Source organism: Ranitomeya variabilis, chromosome 1, assembly GCF_051348905.1.
Source record: "Ranitomeya variabilis isolate aRanVar5 chromosome 1, aRanVar5.hap1, whole genome shotgun sequence".
In the NCBI taxonomy this organism is placed as follows: domain Eukaryota; kingdom Metazoa; phylum Chordata; class Amphibia; order Anura; family Dendrobatidae; genus Ranitomeya; species Ranitomeya variabilis.
Window position 1 is genome coordinate 757,281,204 of NC_135232.1, and position 17,225 is coordinate 757,298,428.

The following is a 17,225-nucleotide window of genomic DNA, read 5'->3' on the forward strand; positions in this document are numbered from 1 at the left end:
ATCACCCAATAGGCGGGACACAGAGAGAGATAGGGTAACATGAATCAGGGGACGGGTTCACTTTAATTTTATCATCCTGTACGGTTTGATTTTCCTAAACTGTAACTAAAAGGGTTTGTTTTTTTAGAGCATCACTCACTCCTTATTCTTGATCATGGGTTACAAATTTAAAGTAGGAGTGTGCTCTTATTTTCATGGTTGTTGCTGGAGAAATATTGGGTAAATTAATAGGCGTAACTAGCTTTAGCAAGCCTTTTCCCATTTTAGGCTGTAGAACTAAAAGAAGTTAAGTACTTACAGTTAAGTCCATATATATTTGGACAGAGACAACATTTTTCTAATTTTGGTTATAGACATTACCACAATGAATTTTAAACAAAACAATTCAGATGCAGTTGAAGTTCAGACTTTCAGCTTTCATTTGAGGGTATCCACAGTAAAATTGGATGAAGGGTTTAGGAGTTTCAGCTCCTTAACATGTGCCACCCTGTTTTTAAAGGGACCAAAAGTAATTGAACAGATTAAATAATTTTAAATAAAATGTTCATTTTTAGTACTTGGTTGAAAACCCTTTGTTGGCAATAGTCTTGAACTCATGGACATCACCAAACGCTGTGTTTCCTCCTTTTTGATGCTCTGCCAGGCCTTCACTGCGGTGGTTTTCAGTTGCTGTTTGTTTGTGGGCCTTTCTGTCTGAAGTTTAGTCTTTAACAAGTGAAATGCATGCTCAATTGGGTTGAGATCAGGTGACTGACTTGGCCATTCAAGAATATTCCACTTCTTTGCTTTAATAAACTCCTGGGTGGCTTTGGCTTTAGGTTTTGGGTCATTGTCCATCTGTAGTATGAAACGACGACCAATCAGTTTGGCTGCATTTGGCTGGATCTGAGCACACAGTATGGCTCTGAATACCTCAGAATTCATTCGGCTGCTTCTGTCCTGTGTCACATCAATAAACACTAGTGACCCAGTGCCACGGGCAGCCATGCATGCCCAAGCCATCACACTGCCTCCGCCGTGTTTTACAGATGATGTGTTATGCTTTGGATCATGAGCTGTACCACGCCTTCGCCATACTTTTCTCTCTCCATCATTCTGGTAGAGGTTGACCTTGGTTTCATCTGTCCAAAGAATGTTCCAGAACTGTGCTGGCTTTTTTAGATGTTTTTTAGCAAAGTCCAGTCTAGCCTTTTTATTCTTGATGCTTATGAGTGGCTTGCACCGTGCAGTGAACCCTCTGTATTTACTTTCATGCAGTCTTCTCTTTATGGTAGATTTGGATATTGATACGCCTACCTCCTGGAGAGTGTTGTTCACTTGGTTGGCTGTTGTGAAGGGATTTCTCTTCACCATGGAGATTATTCTGCGATCATCCACCACTGTTGTCTTCCGTGGGCGCCCAGGTCTTTTTGCATTGATGAGTTCACCAGTGCTTTCTTTCTTTCTCAGGATGTACCAAACTGTAGATTTTGCCACTCCTAATATTGTAGCAATTTCTCGGATGGGTTTTTTCTGTTTTTGCAGCTTAAGGATGGCTTGTTTCACCTGCATGGAGAGCTCCTTTGACCACATGTTTACTTCACAGCAAAACCTTCCAAATGCAAGCACCACACCTCAAATCAACTCCAGGCCTATTATCTGCTTAATTGAGAATGACATAACGAAGGGATTGCCCACACCTGTCCATGAAATAGCCTTGGAGTCAATTGTCCAATTACTTTTGGTCCCTTTAAAAACAGGGTGGCACATGTTGAGGAGCTGAAACTCCTAAACCCTTCATCCAATTTTAATGTGGATACCCTCAAATGAAAGCTGAAAGTCTGAACTTCAACTGCATCTGAATTGTTTTGTTTAAAATTAATTGTGGTAATGTCTATAACCAAAATTAGAAAAATCTTGTCTGTCCAAATATATATGGACTTAACTGTATATTGACTGTTTATGCTAAAGGATAGGTCATCAATATCTCAGATGGGTAGGGGTCCAATAACCATCAACCTCACAGAATGGCTGTTTGTGTCTCCGACTGCGGCCACATATAAATACTGTACAGCACAGCTCTGTACACCGCTCTCTGGTGCTGCAGCTCATCTCCCATTCATCTCTATAGCAGCTGAGCTGCAGTACCAAGAACCGCCAATACACCATGCTGTTATGGTTCTGGACATGGTCTACATGTGGCCCCAGCAGGAGCTGCAAATAGGCGATTGGTGGGGGTGCCAGGTGTCGGCCTCCCACCGATCTGATATTGGTGATCTATACTAAGGGTACCGTCACACAGTGGCACTTTTGTCGCTACGACCCGTGACATTCCAGTGAAATCCATACGATATCGCTGTGTCTGACACGCAGCAGCGATCAGGGATCCTGCTGAGAATCGTACGTCGTAGCAGATCGTTTGGAACTTTATTTCGTCGCTGGATATCCCGCTGTCATCGCTGGATCGTTGTGTGTGACAGCGAGCCAGCGATGCGTTCGCTTGTAACCAGGGTAAACATCGGGTTACTAAGCGCAGGGCCGCGCTTAGTAACCCGATGTTTACCGTGGTTACCAGCGTAAAAGTAAAAAAAAAAAAAAAAACAGTACATACTCACATTCCGGTGTCTGTCCCCCAGCGTTCTGCTTCTCTGCACTGTGAGCGCCGGCCAGCCGGAAAGCGAGCACAGCAGTGACGTCACCGCTGTGCTTTCCGGCTGGCGCAGACACAGTGCAGAGAAGCAGAACGCCGGGGGACAGACACCGGAATGTAAGTATGTACTGTTTGTTTTTTTTTACTTTTACGCTGGTAACCACGGTAAACATCGGGTTACTAAGCGCGGCCCTGCGCTTAGTAACCCGATGTTTACCCTGGTTACCCGGGGCCTTCGGCATCGTTGGTCGCTGGAGAGCGGTCTGTGTGACAGCTCCCCAGCGACCACACAACCACTTACCAACGATCACGGCCAGGTCGTATCGCTGGTCGTGATCGTTGGTAAATCGTTATGTGAGACGGTACCCTTAGGCTACCTCCAATACACAAGTCCTGGACATCCCATATAGACTATGTCCCTGCTGTGACCTTTTGGGGAGTATTTGATATTCAATTAGGTTACTTCTGTTTTTGCATTGCATTTTTAAGTGTGTTTTTTCACATGCGTTTTCATCACTGTGGTTTTAGTTTTTTATTATATTTAAATAAAGCCGATTTGTTTTAGATACGTCCTGGTATTTAGCTTTGATAAAGCTTTATTGATACAGTCAAATGCAGATCACATGCGCATGCAGTGCTTTCCTCCATGCAGATTTCCCACCTCTAATGCAAGTCTGTGGCAAAATCTGAACATAAAACTAAAGAGTGCGAACAATTAAATGGACATGTGTCAGAATGGAAACTCGCAGCAAAAGTCAGCTTACACCGTTTAAAAAACAAAAAACAAACCAACGGCCACTAGATTATTTCTATAAATCCCACTTTTCTGAACTGTAAGGCTACTTTCACACTAGCGTCGTGCACTGCACGTCGCTATGCGACGTTGCAGCGCATCGACGCTAGCGTTGAAAGCGCCGCACAACGGGGGCAGCAGATGCAGTTTTACATCGCATCCGCTGCCCCATTGTGAGGTGCGGGGAGGCGGTGGCGGAGTTTCGGCCGCACATGCGCGGTTGGAAAAGACGCTCACGACGCACAAAAAAAGTTACATGTTTTTTTGTGCCGACGGTCCGACGCAACCGTCGCACGACGGTTGCGACGTGTGGCAATGCGTCGCTAATACACGTCTATGGAGAAAAAACGCATCCTGCAAGCACTTTTGCAGGATGCGTTTTTTCTCCAGAACGATGCATAGCGACGTGCAGTGCACGACGCTAGTGTGAAAGTAGCCTAAGGCTACTTTCACACTTGCGGTTTTCAGCTTCCGTCACAATCCGTCGTTTTTTGAGAATGCAGGATCCAGCAAAAAAATTTGCAGGATCCTCCATTTTCCCATAGACTTGTATTAGCGACGGATGGCCATCTGTCGCGTCCGTCGTGCACTGGATGCGTCGTGTTTTGGCGGACCGTCGTCACGAAAAAACGTTCAATGTAACGTTTTTTCGTATGTCGGATACGCCATTTCCTGCCGCGCATGCGCGGCCGGAACTCCGCCCCCTCCTCCCCGGGACTTAGAATGGGGCAGCGGATGTGTTGAAAAACTGCATCCGCTGCCCACGTTGTGCCGAATTTGCACAACGTCCGTCGGTACGTCGCACCGACGCAAGTGTGAAAGCAGCCTAACACGCTGTGTTTTTGACGTGGCGAACATACACAGTTGTCAAAAACTCAGAGTGGACAGAGACTTCTCTTACAGATACTTTATAGTGGAGAATTTCTCCTACCCCGTTCTGTAATATTGAGCACACAAATACAAACCAAAGTATTTGGTAGTGGTTCCATCTTCACTCAACACTGTGACGAGGCCGGGCCTGAGAACCTGTAGCGTGGGGACATGATTTGCTAGGATGCCAAACATTCCTGTTGTTGTAGGGACATCCACTTGCTTCACATTATCACCATTGTAAAAGACCTGCGGAGAAGACACTGGTCACATTGACAGCCACAGAAATGTCACCAACACACTGTATGTACTACAAAGAATAAACTAGAAGTACAACTGTGGAGAATCGGGGCACATGCGAGTGTGCCGCCATGATATTCACCTTGGTGAACGTGTACAGGTCAATGATAACATATGTGGTATGTACAGTGAACAAGCAGTCTGAGACTGCCAAACGTCTCACATCTTTAGACACTTGTCTACCTTTCCACCACCTATTGTTGGCTTAATGGCAGTATTTGGCACACATTCTAGTCTGTTGAAGTCTAAAATTTACGGCTAGGCATGCAAGTCAGCTTTTTGAGCAAACGAAGCCAAAATTTGGACGTATTTAGCTTAGTAAATAGGGTTGATCGAATAACTTCAGATAACTCCTTATCCGAATAGCTGGCTCGGGAACCCGGATACCTGGATCGCTCCCGATAATCAGCTGTGCAGCGCCAGTTTGTTGAGCTCTCCATCCATATGTTATGGCTGTCACAGCCACGACCCATGCTGATGTGGGGCCGGACAGCTGATTACCGGGAGCGCTCCAGGTATCCGGGTTCAAGAGGCAGCTATTCTGTAAGAGCTACAGCTATTCAGATAAGGAGTTATTCGAAGCTATTTAATCAACACTATTAGTAAAAAATGAAATTAGGAAACGTTCCCAGCTTTTGATGGCTTATCCCAACCTATAATGCAGATGTTAAATATAATAAATGCCTAGAATACAAAAGTTTTAGGTCAATATTATCACCCACTCCGGGTTTTGGCTGAGAAATACTGAGGGAAAATTACTGACAGTGTGAATGCAGCCTAATAGGAGGTACAAAAGAGGCCTCCTCATGTAGCAAAACCACAATGTGGGAATGTGCATGATCCTGAATTATAGTGCCCATACACATTATATAAAACGTTGGCCAAAAAGGGCGGCCAATGCTCCAATTCATCAATATCGTATCATTACGGAATGGCTGCTGGAGACTGGGGTACCTCAAATGGAGTGGCCACCACTTTCTTCATAGATAATCTATGGAATCAGCTGAGTCGTTGTGTAGAGGCTTGTAACTCTGTACCGCAGAACCTCAATGGCCTGAGGGCCACTCTTCATGAAGAATGTCGTGCCTCAGCAGGCAATAAGTCTACTTGTGATCATGAGACTTCATTGTCAAGATGTAATTGATGCTCAAGGCCACATGACAAGTTATTGAGATACATTTTTTTAAAGGAAGGGGTTATACCCACCACTATTGGCTTTTGTTTCAATAAATTGACACGAGGAATTCACCACTGCATGTTTTTACTTAAATGCCCTACTTTCATGATAAAGAGCTTAAGCTACATTGATATTTAAAATTTTCCATAAATTAAATCTGAAAGCCTAATATCCCTAACTTTTTGGGAGTAATGTAAATTAGACAGATCAGAACGCGATGCACGGACATTGGGTGAGCAGCTGACCAGCCTGCATAGAACTACATGGAGCTGTAACATTGGGTGAGCAGCTGACCAGCCTGCATGAAACTACATGGAGCTGTAACGCTTGGGTGAGCAGCTGACCAGCCTGCATAGAATTACATGGAGTTCTTACATTGGGGGAGGAGCTGACCAGCCTGCATAGAATTACATGGAGCTGTAACATTGGGTGAGCAGCTGACCAGCCTGCATGAAACTACATGGAGCTGTAATGCTTGGGTGAGCAGCTGACCAGCCTGCATACACCGTGTTCCAAATTATTATGCAAATTGGATTTAAGGGTTTTTAAAAATAAAAAAAAAAAAAATAATAATAATAATAATAATAATAATAATAATAATATTATTATTATTATTATTATGTGTCAAAAATGTAATTGTTTTGTTTTTCAAATAAACTTGTGGATGGTATTGTGTCTCAGGGCTCAATGGATCATTGAAATCAATCTTAAACACGTGTGATAATTAGTTTTCCAGGTGATCCTAATTAAAGGAAAACTACTTAAGAAGGACGCTCCACATTATTAAGCAGGCCACAGGTTTCAAGCAATATGGGAAATAAAAAGAATCTCTCTGCTGCTGAAAAGCGTTAAATTGTCCAAGTCATTGCACTAGGTATGAAAACATTAGATGTCTCACGAAAACTTAAAGAGTGATCATCATGCTGTGAAAAGATTTGTGACAGAGCACAGACAGAATTCATGCAGATAAAGGCATAATGAGGAAGGTTTCTGCCAGGCAAGTTCATCAGATTAAGAGAGCAGCTGATAAAAAGCCATTACAAACCAGCAAACAGATATTTGAAGCTGCTGGTGCCTCTCGAGTCCCTCGAACCTCAAGGTGTAGGATCCTTCAAAGGCTTGCTGTGGATTATAAACCTACTATTCGGCCACCCCTAAACAGTGTTCACAAGCAGAAAGGGTTGCAGTGGGCCCAGACATACATGAAGACTAATATTCAAATAGTCTTGTTTACTGATGAGTGTCGAGCAACCCTGGATGGTCCAGATGGATGGAGTAGTGGATGGTTGGTGGATGGCCACCATGTCTTAACAAGGCTGCGACGTCAGCAAGGATGTGGAGGAGTCATGTTTTGGGCCGAAATCATGGGGAAACAGCTGGTAGGGCCCTTTAAAGTTCCCGAAGATGTGAAAATGACCTCTGCAAAGTATATAGAGTTTCTGACAACTTTCTTCCATGGTATAAAAAGCAGAAACGTGCCTTCTGGAGCAAAATCATCTTCATGCATGACAATGCACCATCTCATGCTGCAAAGAAAACCTCTGAGTCATTGGCTGCTATGGGCATAAAAGGAGATAAACTCATGGTGTGGCCACCATCTTCCCCTGACCTCAACCCTATAGAGAACATTTGGATTATCATCAAGCAAGAGATCTATGAGGGTGGGAGGCAGTTCACATCAAAACAGCAGCTCTGGGAGGCTATTCCAACTTCATGCAAAGAAATACAAGCAGAAGCTCTCCAAAAACTCACAAGTTCAATGGATGCAAGAATTGTGAAGGTGATATCAAAGAAGGGTTCCTATGTTGACATGTAACTTAGCCTGTTAGGAGGTTTTGGAGTTAAATAGCTTTTTTGTTCAGTGAATGTGACCTCCTAATGCTGCAAATTCCACAAATGGGTCATTTTATGTCAAGTGAACCAATGATTTTTACCACTATATTTTTAATTCTTTTGAGATTTTGTTATTTGGTAATAGTGTGTCAGAGAATGCAAAATATGAAGAAAAAAAAATCTAGATTTTTTTTTTAATTGATTTTCAAAGTTCGGAAAAAGTGCAAATTTCGGTGTTGTCTGCCTTTACATTTCTCCCCATAACTCAGGCTAGAAAAGAGATAGAGAAACAAAATAAACACCATTCTACTCAGAACTGTACAGGCTTTCACCAGATATATCACAAGAGTATCTTTAATAATATTTTACCTATGCGAACGCAAGCGCAAAACTTTAAAATACATTTCCGAAAAAAACGTTTAATTAAAAAATTTCAAAAACGGCACATGTGCCTGTTATGGTCCTAGCCACATCTGTACCAAAAGACAAGCTGGGATCGTGATGGGATCATATTTTAAAAAATAAAACTATTAGTGTCAGTTCAAAAATCTTGATTTTAGGTCTGTTCAGCCTGTGGTGTAGAAGTGTGGGGTCTAGATTTACCAAATAATCCATGATTGTTAGATATTCCTGTATTATTTTATTATGTTAGAGCTTAGAAGCAGGAGAGGACAGAGGAGAAGCTTTGTTAGGGCTGAGCATGACCAGGGGTAGACGGTGACTGCAGAGCAGATGACAGGCCGGCAGCTCGGGCCTCCAGAGGCCACATTCACACCAAATCTTATCACCCAGGGAACTCCTCAAATGGAGGGAGAAAAATACTCTTAACATCCAGTCCATGTATTGTACAAACCAGGACTACGGGGAGGAGCGTTTGTTATAACATCGGTTACAGGAAGCAGAACCCATCACAGGGACTCAGCAATACCGGACTGTCATCCCATGTAGTGGAAATAAAAGAAGGCGGCACAAGATCGGCTATGGATGACATAACTGGCTATGTGACCTGTGAATATGATCGGCGCTGGTGGCTACTGGACTCTCCAAAGATTGTGAAAATTTAGACGTAGAAGTGACTTTTCTGCACCTTCTGGTCCAGAGCCGTCCTTTGTGTATCCAAGAAAATCAGACATTGTAAAAGTGAACAAAAATCAGATATAACTCAGGTGGAGCCGAGCACCATGACAGGCCGCACATACTCTGACACAGAAGGAAACGGCCATTGCTAGTGAGAGCTTATGGGCAAGATCACATTTCACCCACTAGAAGGGACACTGATGATAGAAGGCCAGTGTAAAAACCTATTAATTGTTTGATTAGTTCATATTTTATAGTACGAGGATTTAACTACTGGACTATTCTTCTTAAACACTTCAGAAATTACATGTTCAGTGATATAGTAAAAAAAATTGTTCCATGTATAAATAGGTGGTAAAAATATTGCTTCTTTTAATCTTGTTTTTAACATATAATTAGGATCAGACTGTATTTAGAAATTCACACTTGAGGATGTGATCACGTTTTTTCTTTTGGCTTGTTCAATGAATTCAGGTTGAAAATGCTGAGCAAGTTGTGTTATGATGATTAAGATGCATTTATTCTGGCACTTCGGTATTTGTTTTTTGTGTTTCTTTATTGTTACATATAAATGTTGAATGCAATAAGTTGTAATTTGAAAAGAAAAAGGGAAGAAACTCACACAAACATAAAATCAGATGATTCAAGGCTTAAAAAAAAAATACAAATGTGATAGATCCCAAGTTGAATCCCTGTACAAATATAAATAAGGACACAAGTAACACACATGCATGTTTTCACAATTTTAAAACATACGTTTTTTTCAGAATTGCGCATCAAAATGTTTAATTTGATTTCACCAAAACAAAATATAAAGAAACATAGTCTTGTGACATATCAAATGAAAGCCGGTACCGTTCTGAGAAAAATGATGCCTCTCCCACCTCTATATCTTAATTCTAGCCCGAGATATGATAACAAATGTAAAGCCATACCAGGCCAAAATCCGCACTTTTTTAAAACTTTAACCCCTTCCCGACATTTGACGTACTATCCCGTCGAGGTGGGGTGGGCCCGTATGACCGCCGACGGGATAGTACGTCATCACCGATCAGCGGCGCTCACGGGGGGAGCGCGGCCGATCGCGGCCGGGTGTCAGCTGCATATCGCAGCTGACATCCGGCACTATGTGCCAGGAGCGGTCACGGACCGCCCCCGGCACATTAACCCCCGGCACACCGCGATCAAACATGATCGCGGTGTACCGGCGGTATAGGGAAGCATCGCGCAGGGAGGGGGCTCCCTGCGGGCTTCCCTGAGACCCCCGGAGCAACGCGATGTGATCGCGTTGCTCTGAGGGTCTCCTACCTCCCTCCTCGCCGCAGGTCCCGGATCCAAGATGGCCGCGGCATCCGGGTCCTGCAGGGAGGGAGGTGGCTTACCGAGTGTCTGCTCAGAGCAGACACTTGGTAAGCCTGCAGCCCTGCACAGCAGATCGCAGATCTGGCAGAGTGCTGTGCACACTGCCAGATCAATGATCTGTGATGTCCCCCCCTGGGACAAAGTAAAAAAGTAAAAAAAAATTCCCCACATGTGTGTAAAAAAAAAATAAAAAAAATATCCTAAATAAAGAAAAAAAAAATATATATTATTCCCATAAATACAGTTCTTTAGCTAAATAAAATAAAAAAAACAATAAAAGTACACATATTTAGTATCGCCGCGTCCGTAACGACCCAACCTATAAAACTGCCCCACAAGTTAACCCCTTCAGTAAACACCGTAAGAAAAAAAAAAAAAAAACCGAGGCAAAAAACAACGCTTTATTATCATACCGCCAAACAAAAAGTGGAATAACACGCGATCAAAAAGACAGATATAAATAACCATGGTACCGCTGAAAACGTCATCTTGTCCCGCAAAAAACGAGCCGCCATACAGCATCATCAGCAAAAAAATAAAAAAGTTATAGTCCTGAGAATAAAGCAATACCAAAATAATTATTTTTTCTATAAAATAGTTTTTATCGTATAAAAGCGCCAAAACATAAAAAAAATGATATAAATGAGATATCGCTGTAATCGTACTGACCCGACGAATAAAACTGCTTTATCAATTTTACCAAACGCGGAACGGTATAAACGCCTCCCCCCAAAAAAATTCATGAATAGCTGGTTTTTGATCACTCTGCCTCACAAAAATCGGAATAAAAAGCGATCAAAAAATGTCACGTGTCCGAAAATGTTACCAGTAAAAACGTCAACTCGTCCCGCAAAAAACAAGATCTCACATGACTCTGTGGACTCAAATATGGAAAAATTACAGCTCTCAAAATGTGGTAACGCAAAAAATATTTTTTGCAATGAAAAGCGTCTTTCAGTGTGTGACAGCTGCCAATCATAAAAATCCGCTAAATAACCCGCTATAAAAGTAAATCAAACCCCCCTTCATCACCCCCTTAGTTAGGGAAAAATAAAAAAAATAAAAAATGTATTTATTTCCATTTTCCCATTAGGGTTAGGGTTAGGGCTAGGGTTGGGGCTAGGGTTGGGGCTACAGTTAGGGTTGGGGCTAAAGATAGGGTTAGGGTTTGGATTACATTTACGGTTGGGAATAGGGTTGGGTGTGTCTGGGTTAGAGGAGTGGTTAGGGTTACTGTTGGGATTAGGGTAAGGGGTGTGTTTGGATTAGGGTTTCAGTTATAATTGGGGGGTTTCCACTGTTTAGGCACATCAGGGGCTCTCCAAACGGGACATGGCATCCGATCTGAATTCCAGCCAATTCTGCGTTGAAAAAGGAAAACAGTGCTCCTTCCCTTCAGAGCTCTCCCGTGTGCCCAAACAGGGGTTTACCCCAACATATGGGGTATCAGCGTACTCAGGACAAATTGGACATCATCTTTTGGGGTCCAATTTATCCTGCTACCCTTGGGAAAATACAAAACTGGGGGCCAAAAAATAAGTTTTGTGGGAAAAAAAAGATTTTTTATTTTCACGGCTCTGCGTTGTAAACTGTAGTGAAACACTTGGGGGTTCAAAGTTCTCACAACACATCTAGATAAGTTCCTTGGGGGGTCTAGTTTCCAATATGGGGTCACTTGTGGGGGGTTTGTACTGTTTGGGTACATCAGGGGCTCTGCAAATGCAACGTGACGCCTGCAGACCAATCCATTTAAGTCTGCATTCCAAATGGCGCTCCTTCCCTTCCGAGCTCTGTCATGCGCCCAAACAGTGATTCCCCCCCACATATGGGGTAGCAGCGTACTCAGGACAAATTGAACAACAACTTTTGGGGTCCAATTTATCCTGATACCCTTGTGAAAATACAAAACTGGGGGCTAAAAAATCATTTTTGTGAAAAAAAAAAAAATTATTTTCACGGCTCTGCGTTATAAACTGTAGTGAAACACTTGGGGGTTCAAAGTTCTCACAACACATCTAGATAAGTTCCTTGGGGGGTCTAGTTTCCAATATGGGGTCACTTGTGGGGGGTTTGTACTGTTTGGGTACATCAGGGGCTCTGCAAATGCAACGTGACGCCTGCAGACCAATCCACTTAAGTCTGCATTCCAAATGGCGCTCCTTCCCTTCCGAGCTCTGTCATGCGCCCAAACAGTGGTTCCCCCCCACATATGGGGTATCAGCGTACTCAGGACAAATTGGACAACAATGTTTGGGGTCCAATTTATCCTGATACCCTTGTGAAAATACAAAACTGGGGGCTAAAAATCATTTTTGTGAAAAAAAAAAGGAATTTTTATTTTCACGGCTCTGCGTTATAAACTGTAGTGAAACACTTGGGGGTTCAAAGCTATCAAAACACATCTAGATAAGTTCCTTAGGGGGTCTACTTTCCAAAATGGTGTCACTTGTGGGGGTTTTTAATGTTTAGGCACATCAGGGGCTCTCCAAACGCAACATGGCATCCCATCTTAATTCCAGTCAATTTTGCATTGAAAAGTAAAATAGCGCTCCTTCCCTTCCGAGCTCTGCTATGCACCCCAACAGTGGTTTACCCCCACATATGGGGTATCGTCGTACTCAGGACAAATTGCACAACAACTATTGTGGTCTAATTTCTTCTCTTACCCTTGGGGAAATAAAAAAATGGGGGTGAAAAGATCATTTTTGTGAAAAAATATGATTTTTTATTTTTACGGCTCTGCATTATAAACTTCTGTGAAGCACTTGTTGGGTCAAAGTGCTCAACACACATCTAGATAAGTTCCTTAAGGGGTCTACTTTCCAAAATGGTGTCACTTGTGGGGGGTTTCAATGTTTAGGCACATCAGGGGCTCTCCAAACGCAACATGGCGTCCCATCTCAATTCCAGTCAATTTTGCATTGAAAAGTCAAATGGCGCTCCTTCCCTTCCGAGCTCTGCCCTGCGCCCAAACAATGGTTTACACCCACATATGGGGTATCAGCGTACTCAGGACAAATTGCACAACAATTTTTGGGGTCCAATTTCTTCTCTTACCCTTGGGAAAATAAAAAATTGGGGGCGAAAAGATCATTTTTGTGAAAAAATATGATTTTTTATTTTTACGGCTCTGCATTATAAACTTCTGTGAAGCACTTGTTGGGTCAAAGTGCTCACCACACATCTAGATAAGATCCTTAGGGGGTCTACTTTCCAAAATGGTGTCACTTGTGGGGGTTTCAATGTTTAGGCACATCAGGGGCTCTCCAAATGCAACATGGCGTCCCATCTCAATTCCAGTCAATTTTGCATTGAAAAGTCAAATGGCGCTCCTTCCCTTCCGAGCTCTGCCATGCGCCCAAGCAGTGGTTTACCCCCACATATGGGGTATCAGCGTACTCAGGACAAATTGTACAACAAATTTTGGGGTCTATTTTCTCCTGTTACCCTTGGTAAAATAAAACAAATTGGAGCTGAAATAAATTTTGTGTGAAAAAAAGTTAAATGTTTATTTTTATTTAAACATTCCAAAAATTCCTGTGAAACACCTGAAGGGTTAATAAACTTCTTGAAAGTGGTTTTGAGTACCTTGAGGGGTGCAGTTTTTAGAATGGTGTCACACTTGGGTATTTTCTATCATATAGACCCCCTCAAAATGACTTCAAATGAGATGTGGTCCCTAAAAAAAAATGGTGTTGTAAAAATGAGAAATTGCTGGTCAACTTTTAACCCTTATAACTCCGTCACAAAAAAAAATTTTGGTTCCAAAATTGTGCTGATGTAAAGTAGACATGTGGGAAATGTTACTTATTAAGTATTTTGCGTGACATATGTCTGTGATTTAAGGGCATAAAAATTCAAAGTTGGAAAATTGCGAAATTTTCAAAATTTTCGCCAAATATTCGTTTTTTTCACAAATAAACGCAAGTTATATCGAAGAAATTTTACCACTATCATGAAGTACAATATGTCTCGAGAAAACAATGTCAGAATCGCCAAGATCTGTTGAAGCGTTCCAGAGTTATAACCTCAGAAAGGGACAGTGGTCAGAATTGTAAAAATTGGCCCGGTCATTAACGTGCAAACCACCCTTGGGGGTGAAGGGGTTAAAAATCTGTAAAAAATTAACTGATGAAGAAAAAAATGTCTAAACTTTTAATTTGTAATTAACTAAAGTTGTACTTCATAAAAACAAAAAATAAAAAAAATCTAAAGACGTCAGGTAAAAAAAATATTCATATTTGGATCACTTGATATGGAATGACCCAAATGAGCATTTTCAGTTCTTTGAAACATATCAAATGTTTAGAAATTCTACTGTGCCTAATAATTTGGAACAGTGCATTGTGAGTTTTTATTCATTTTAGAGATTATACTGTTATCATTGGGAGGTTTCTTCAATAAAATTCGATGTATACTATAATGACTGGGTGATGACTTATTAGACTGACTGTCATTTGCACCAACCATTTAGGAAAATCCGAGAAAAAGGTCATTTGCATAATAATTTGGAACATGGTGTAGAACTACATGGGGCTGTAACGATTGGGTGAGCAGCTGACCAGCCTGGGTACGGCATTGTTCTGGTTATATGGCTGATTCGGCCCTTATCGTTCTATATACCGGGCAGCATAAATAAATGTTGGATTTTTTAAAGCTGATTCTAAGCACAAGCTGCATAAATCAGGTACTGGCTCATGTAAGCGGTGACCGCTTGTTGGCCCACTGCCCCCAATGTGTATGGTGCCTACATTAGTAGTGACCTGACCCCTATGGGGCTACAGGGACAGGCCACTTAGGCTAGTTTCACACTAGCGTTAACTGCATTACGTCGCAAATCCGTTTTTTTGCCGAAAAAACGGATGCGTCAAAAAAGTGAAAAACGGTGACAAACGTATGCCACGCATCCAGCATTTCGACGGATCCGTCGCAAATCCGCTAAACGTTTCCGTCGAAAATACTGGATGCGTTGCATACGTTGCATCCGTTTTTACCATCCGTTGCATCCGTTTTTACGACGGATCCGTTTTTAAAATGGGAGGCTCCCAAATTTGATTGGCTACTGGAAAATATGGAAAACTATATAATTACTGTTTTTACAGCCCATCTTTGAGGGTTTTAGTTTTGTGGCAGCGATGGAAGGTGTTCTTGTGAGGATTGCACTTAAATACGTGGCACTTAAATACGTGGCACTTAAATACGTGGCACTTAAATACGTGGCACTGAAATACGTGGCACGTATTTCAGTGCCACGTATTTCAGTGCCACGTATTTCAGTGCCACGTATTTCAGTGCCACGTATTTAAGTGCCACGTATTTAAGTGCCACGTATTTAAGTGCCACGTATTTAAGTGCCACGTATTTAAGTGCCACGTATCACGTATATAAGTGCCACGTATCACGTATATAAGTGCCACGTATCACGTATATAAGTGCCACGTATATAAGTGCCACGTATCACGTATATAAGTGCCACGTATATAAGTGCCACGTATATAAGTGCCACGTATATAAGTGCCACGTATATAAGTGCCACGTATATAAGTGCCACGTATATAAGTGCCACGTATATAAGTGCCACGTATATAAGTGCCACGTATATAAGTGCCACGTATATAAGTGCCACGTATATAAGTGCCACGTATATAAGTGCCACGTATATAAGTGCCACGTATATAAGTGCCACGTATATAAGTGCCACGTATATAAGTGCCACGTATATAAGTGCCACGTATATAAGTGCCACGTATATAAGTGCCACGTATATAAGTGCCACGTATATAAGTGCCACGTATATAAGTGCCACGTATTTAAGTGCCACGTATTTAAGTGCCACGTATTTAAGTGCCACGTATTTAAGTGCCACGTATTTAAGTGCCACGTATATACGTGGCCATATATGTGGGGTTGAAGGCCCAGGCCAGGTTTATATAGATTTGGGGGTGTCTGGTCATTTGGCAACAAAATCCAGCTTCTGAGCATGCTCAGTGTAAAAAAACGTATTGCAGCGCTGCATTGCGTCGTACGACGTGTCCTGACGCATCCGTCGCTCATAGGCTTCCATTGTAGCCAACGACGCATGCCGCAGGATGCGTCGCGACACGTTTTTTAGGCGGAGACAAAAAACGCTACAAGCAACGTTTTTTGCCGACGACGTATCGCCAAATTTCGACGCATCCGTCGTAAAACGTACACGACGTATGTCAATCCGTCGCAATACGTCGCCAATACAAGTCTATGGGGAAAAAACGCATCCAGCAAAAACTTTTGCTGGATGCGTTTTTTCGGAAAAAAGACGTTTTGAGACGTAATGCAGTTAACGCTAGTGTGAAAGTAGCCTTACACACTGAGACAGTAGCGCCCCCTGACGTACCCACTGTCTGCCCTCATTACACAGTGACATGTCCCAGCACTCCAGGAAGAAAGAACACAAGAAACCGCATACAACCTGGCTGGGGGAGGCGAACGTGAAGCTCATCGCTGGGGAGCCAGCCGGTGCCGCCTCGGCATAGCATCTTACGTGGCCCAGTACTACCCGGCGAAGACCCAACAAACTACGGGCAGACAGCATGGTGAAGCCGGGCAAACTGTGACCGAAGGCAAGGACACCGGATGAGAAGCAAGGCCGGCGCGCAAAGTGTGACGGGACTTGTAGTGTGACCCTGGCAGTGACGCACCGCCCACAACCTCCCAGGAACTACAAGTTCCGGCGTGTGATGCGCGTTAGGCTGGTGGTGACGGCGAGGGCTGTCGTTGTTGGCTCTAGCTAGATGTCACTGTTGCGTATTACCTCAGAGCTCGGCAATGGCGCGCCGTACCGGGGGCCAGAGCTTTGCTGGAGGAGGTTTCTTATTGTTCAGCGGTTTTTCTTCTGTTTTTTAGAGGTTTAACTACAAAAATAAAAAAATACGTTAATATAATACAGTGCAGTGGGGCGCCCTGATGTGAATCTGCATAAATCAGCTACAAATGTTATAAGCCTGGCACAAGGATGGGCATCAAAGTGGGCACAGCGGGGCGTTATTGAAAGGGTTAACTAGTTGAAAATTATTTGCCCACTTTGATGCCCGGTACCCATTTGGTCCAGGCTGGAGTGACCTGACTTTGATGAGGGGCATCGCTGTCTCTGTAACGGTGGTGTGAGATTGGGGGTCCAACGTCAGTTAACCCTTTCAATAACGCCC

The 17,225-nt window shown here is 42.8% G+C and overlaps 1 protein-coding gene across 1 annotated transcript in view; it reads right to left on the reverse strand.

Moving 5' to 3' along the window:
• ATP5F1D (ATP synthase F1 subunit delta) overlaps positions 1-16,821 on the reverse strand; it is a 34,965-nt gene extending 18,144 nt beyond the window's left edge. The window contains exons 1-2 of the mRNA XM_077271346.1: positions 16,490-16,821; positions 4,388-4,541 (exon numbers count right to left, since the gene is read on the reverse strand). Of these exons, the coding sequence (XP_077127461.1) occupies positions 4,388-4,541; positions 16,490-16,612 (277 nt within the window). The 5' untranslated portion in view covers positions 16,613-16,821. The remainder of the gene's footprint in view (positions 1-4,387; positions 4,542-16,489) is intronic.
• Between the last annotated feature and the right edge of the window lie 404 nt (positions 16,822-17,225).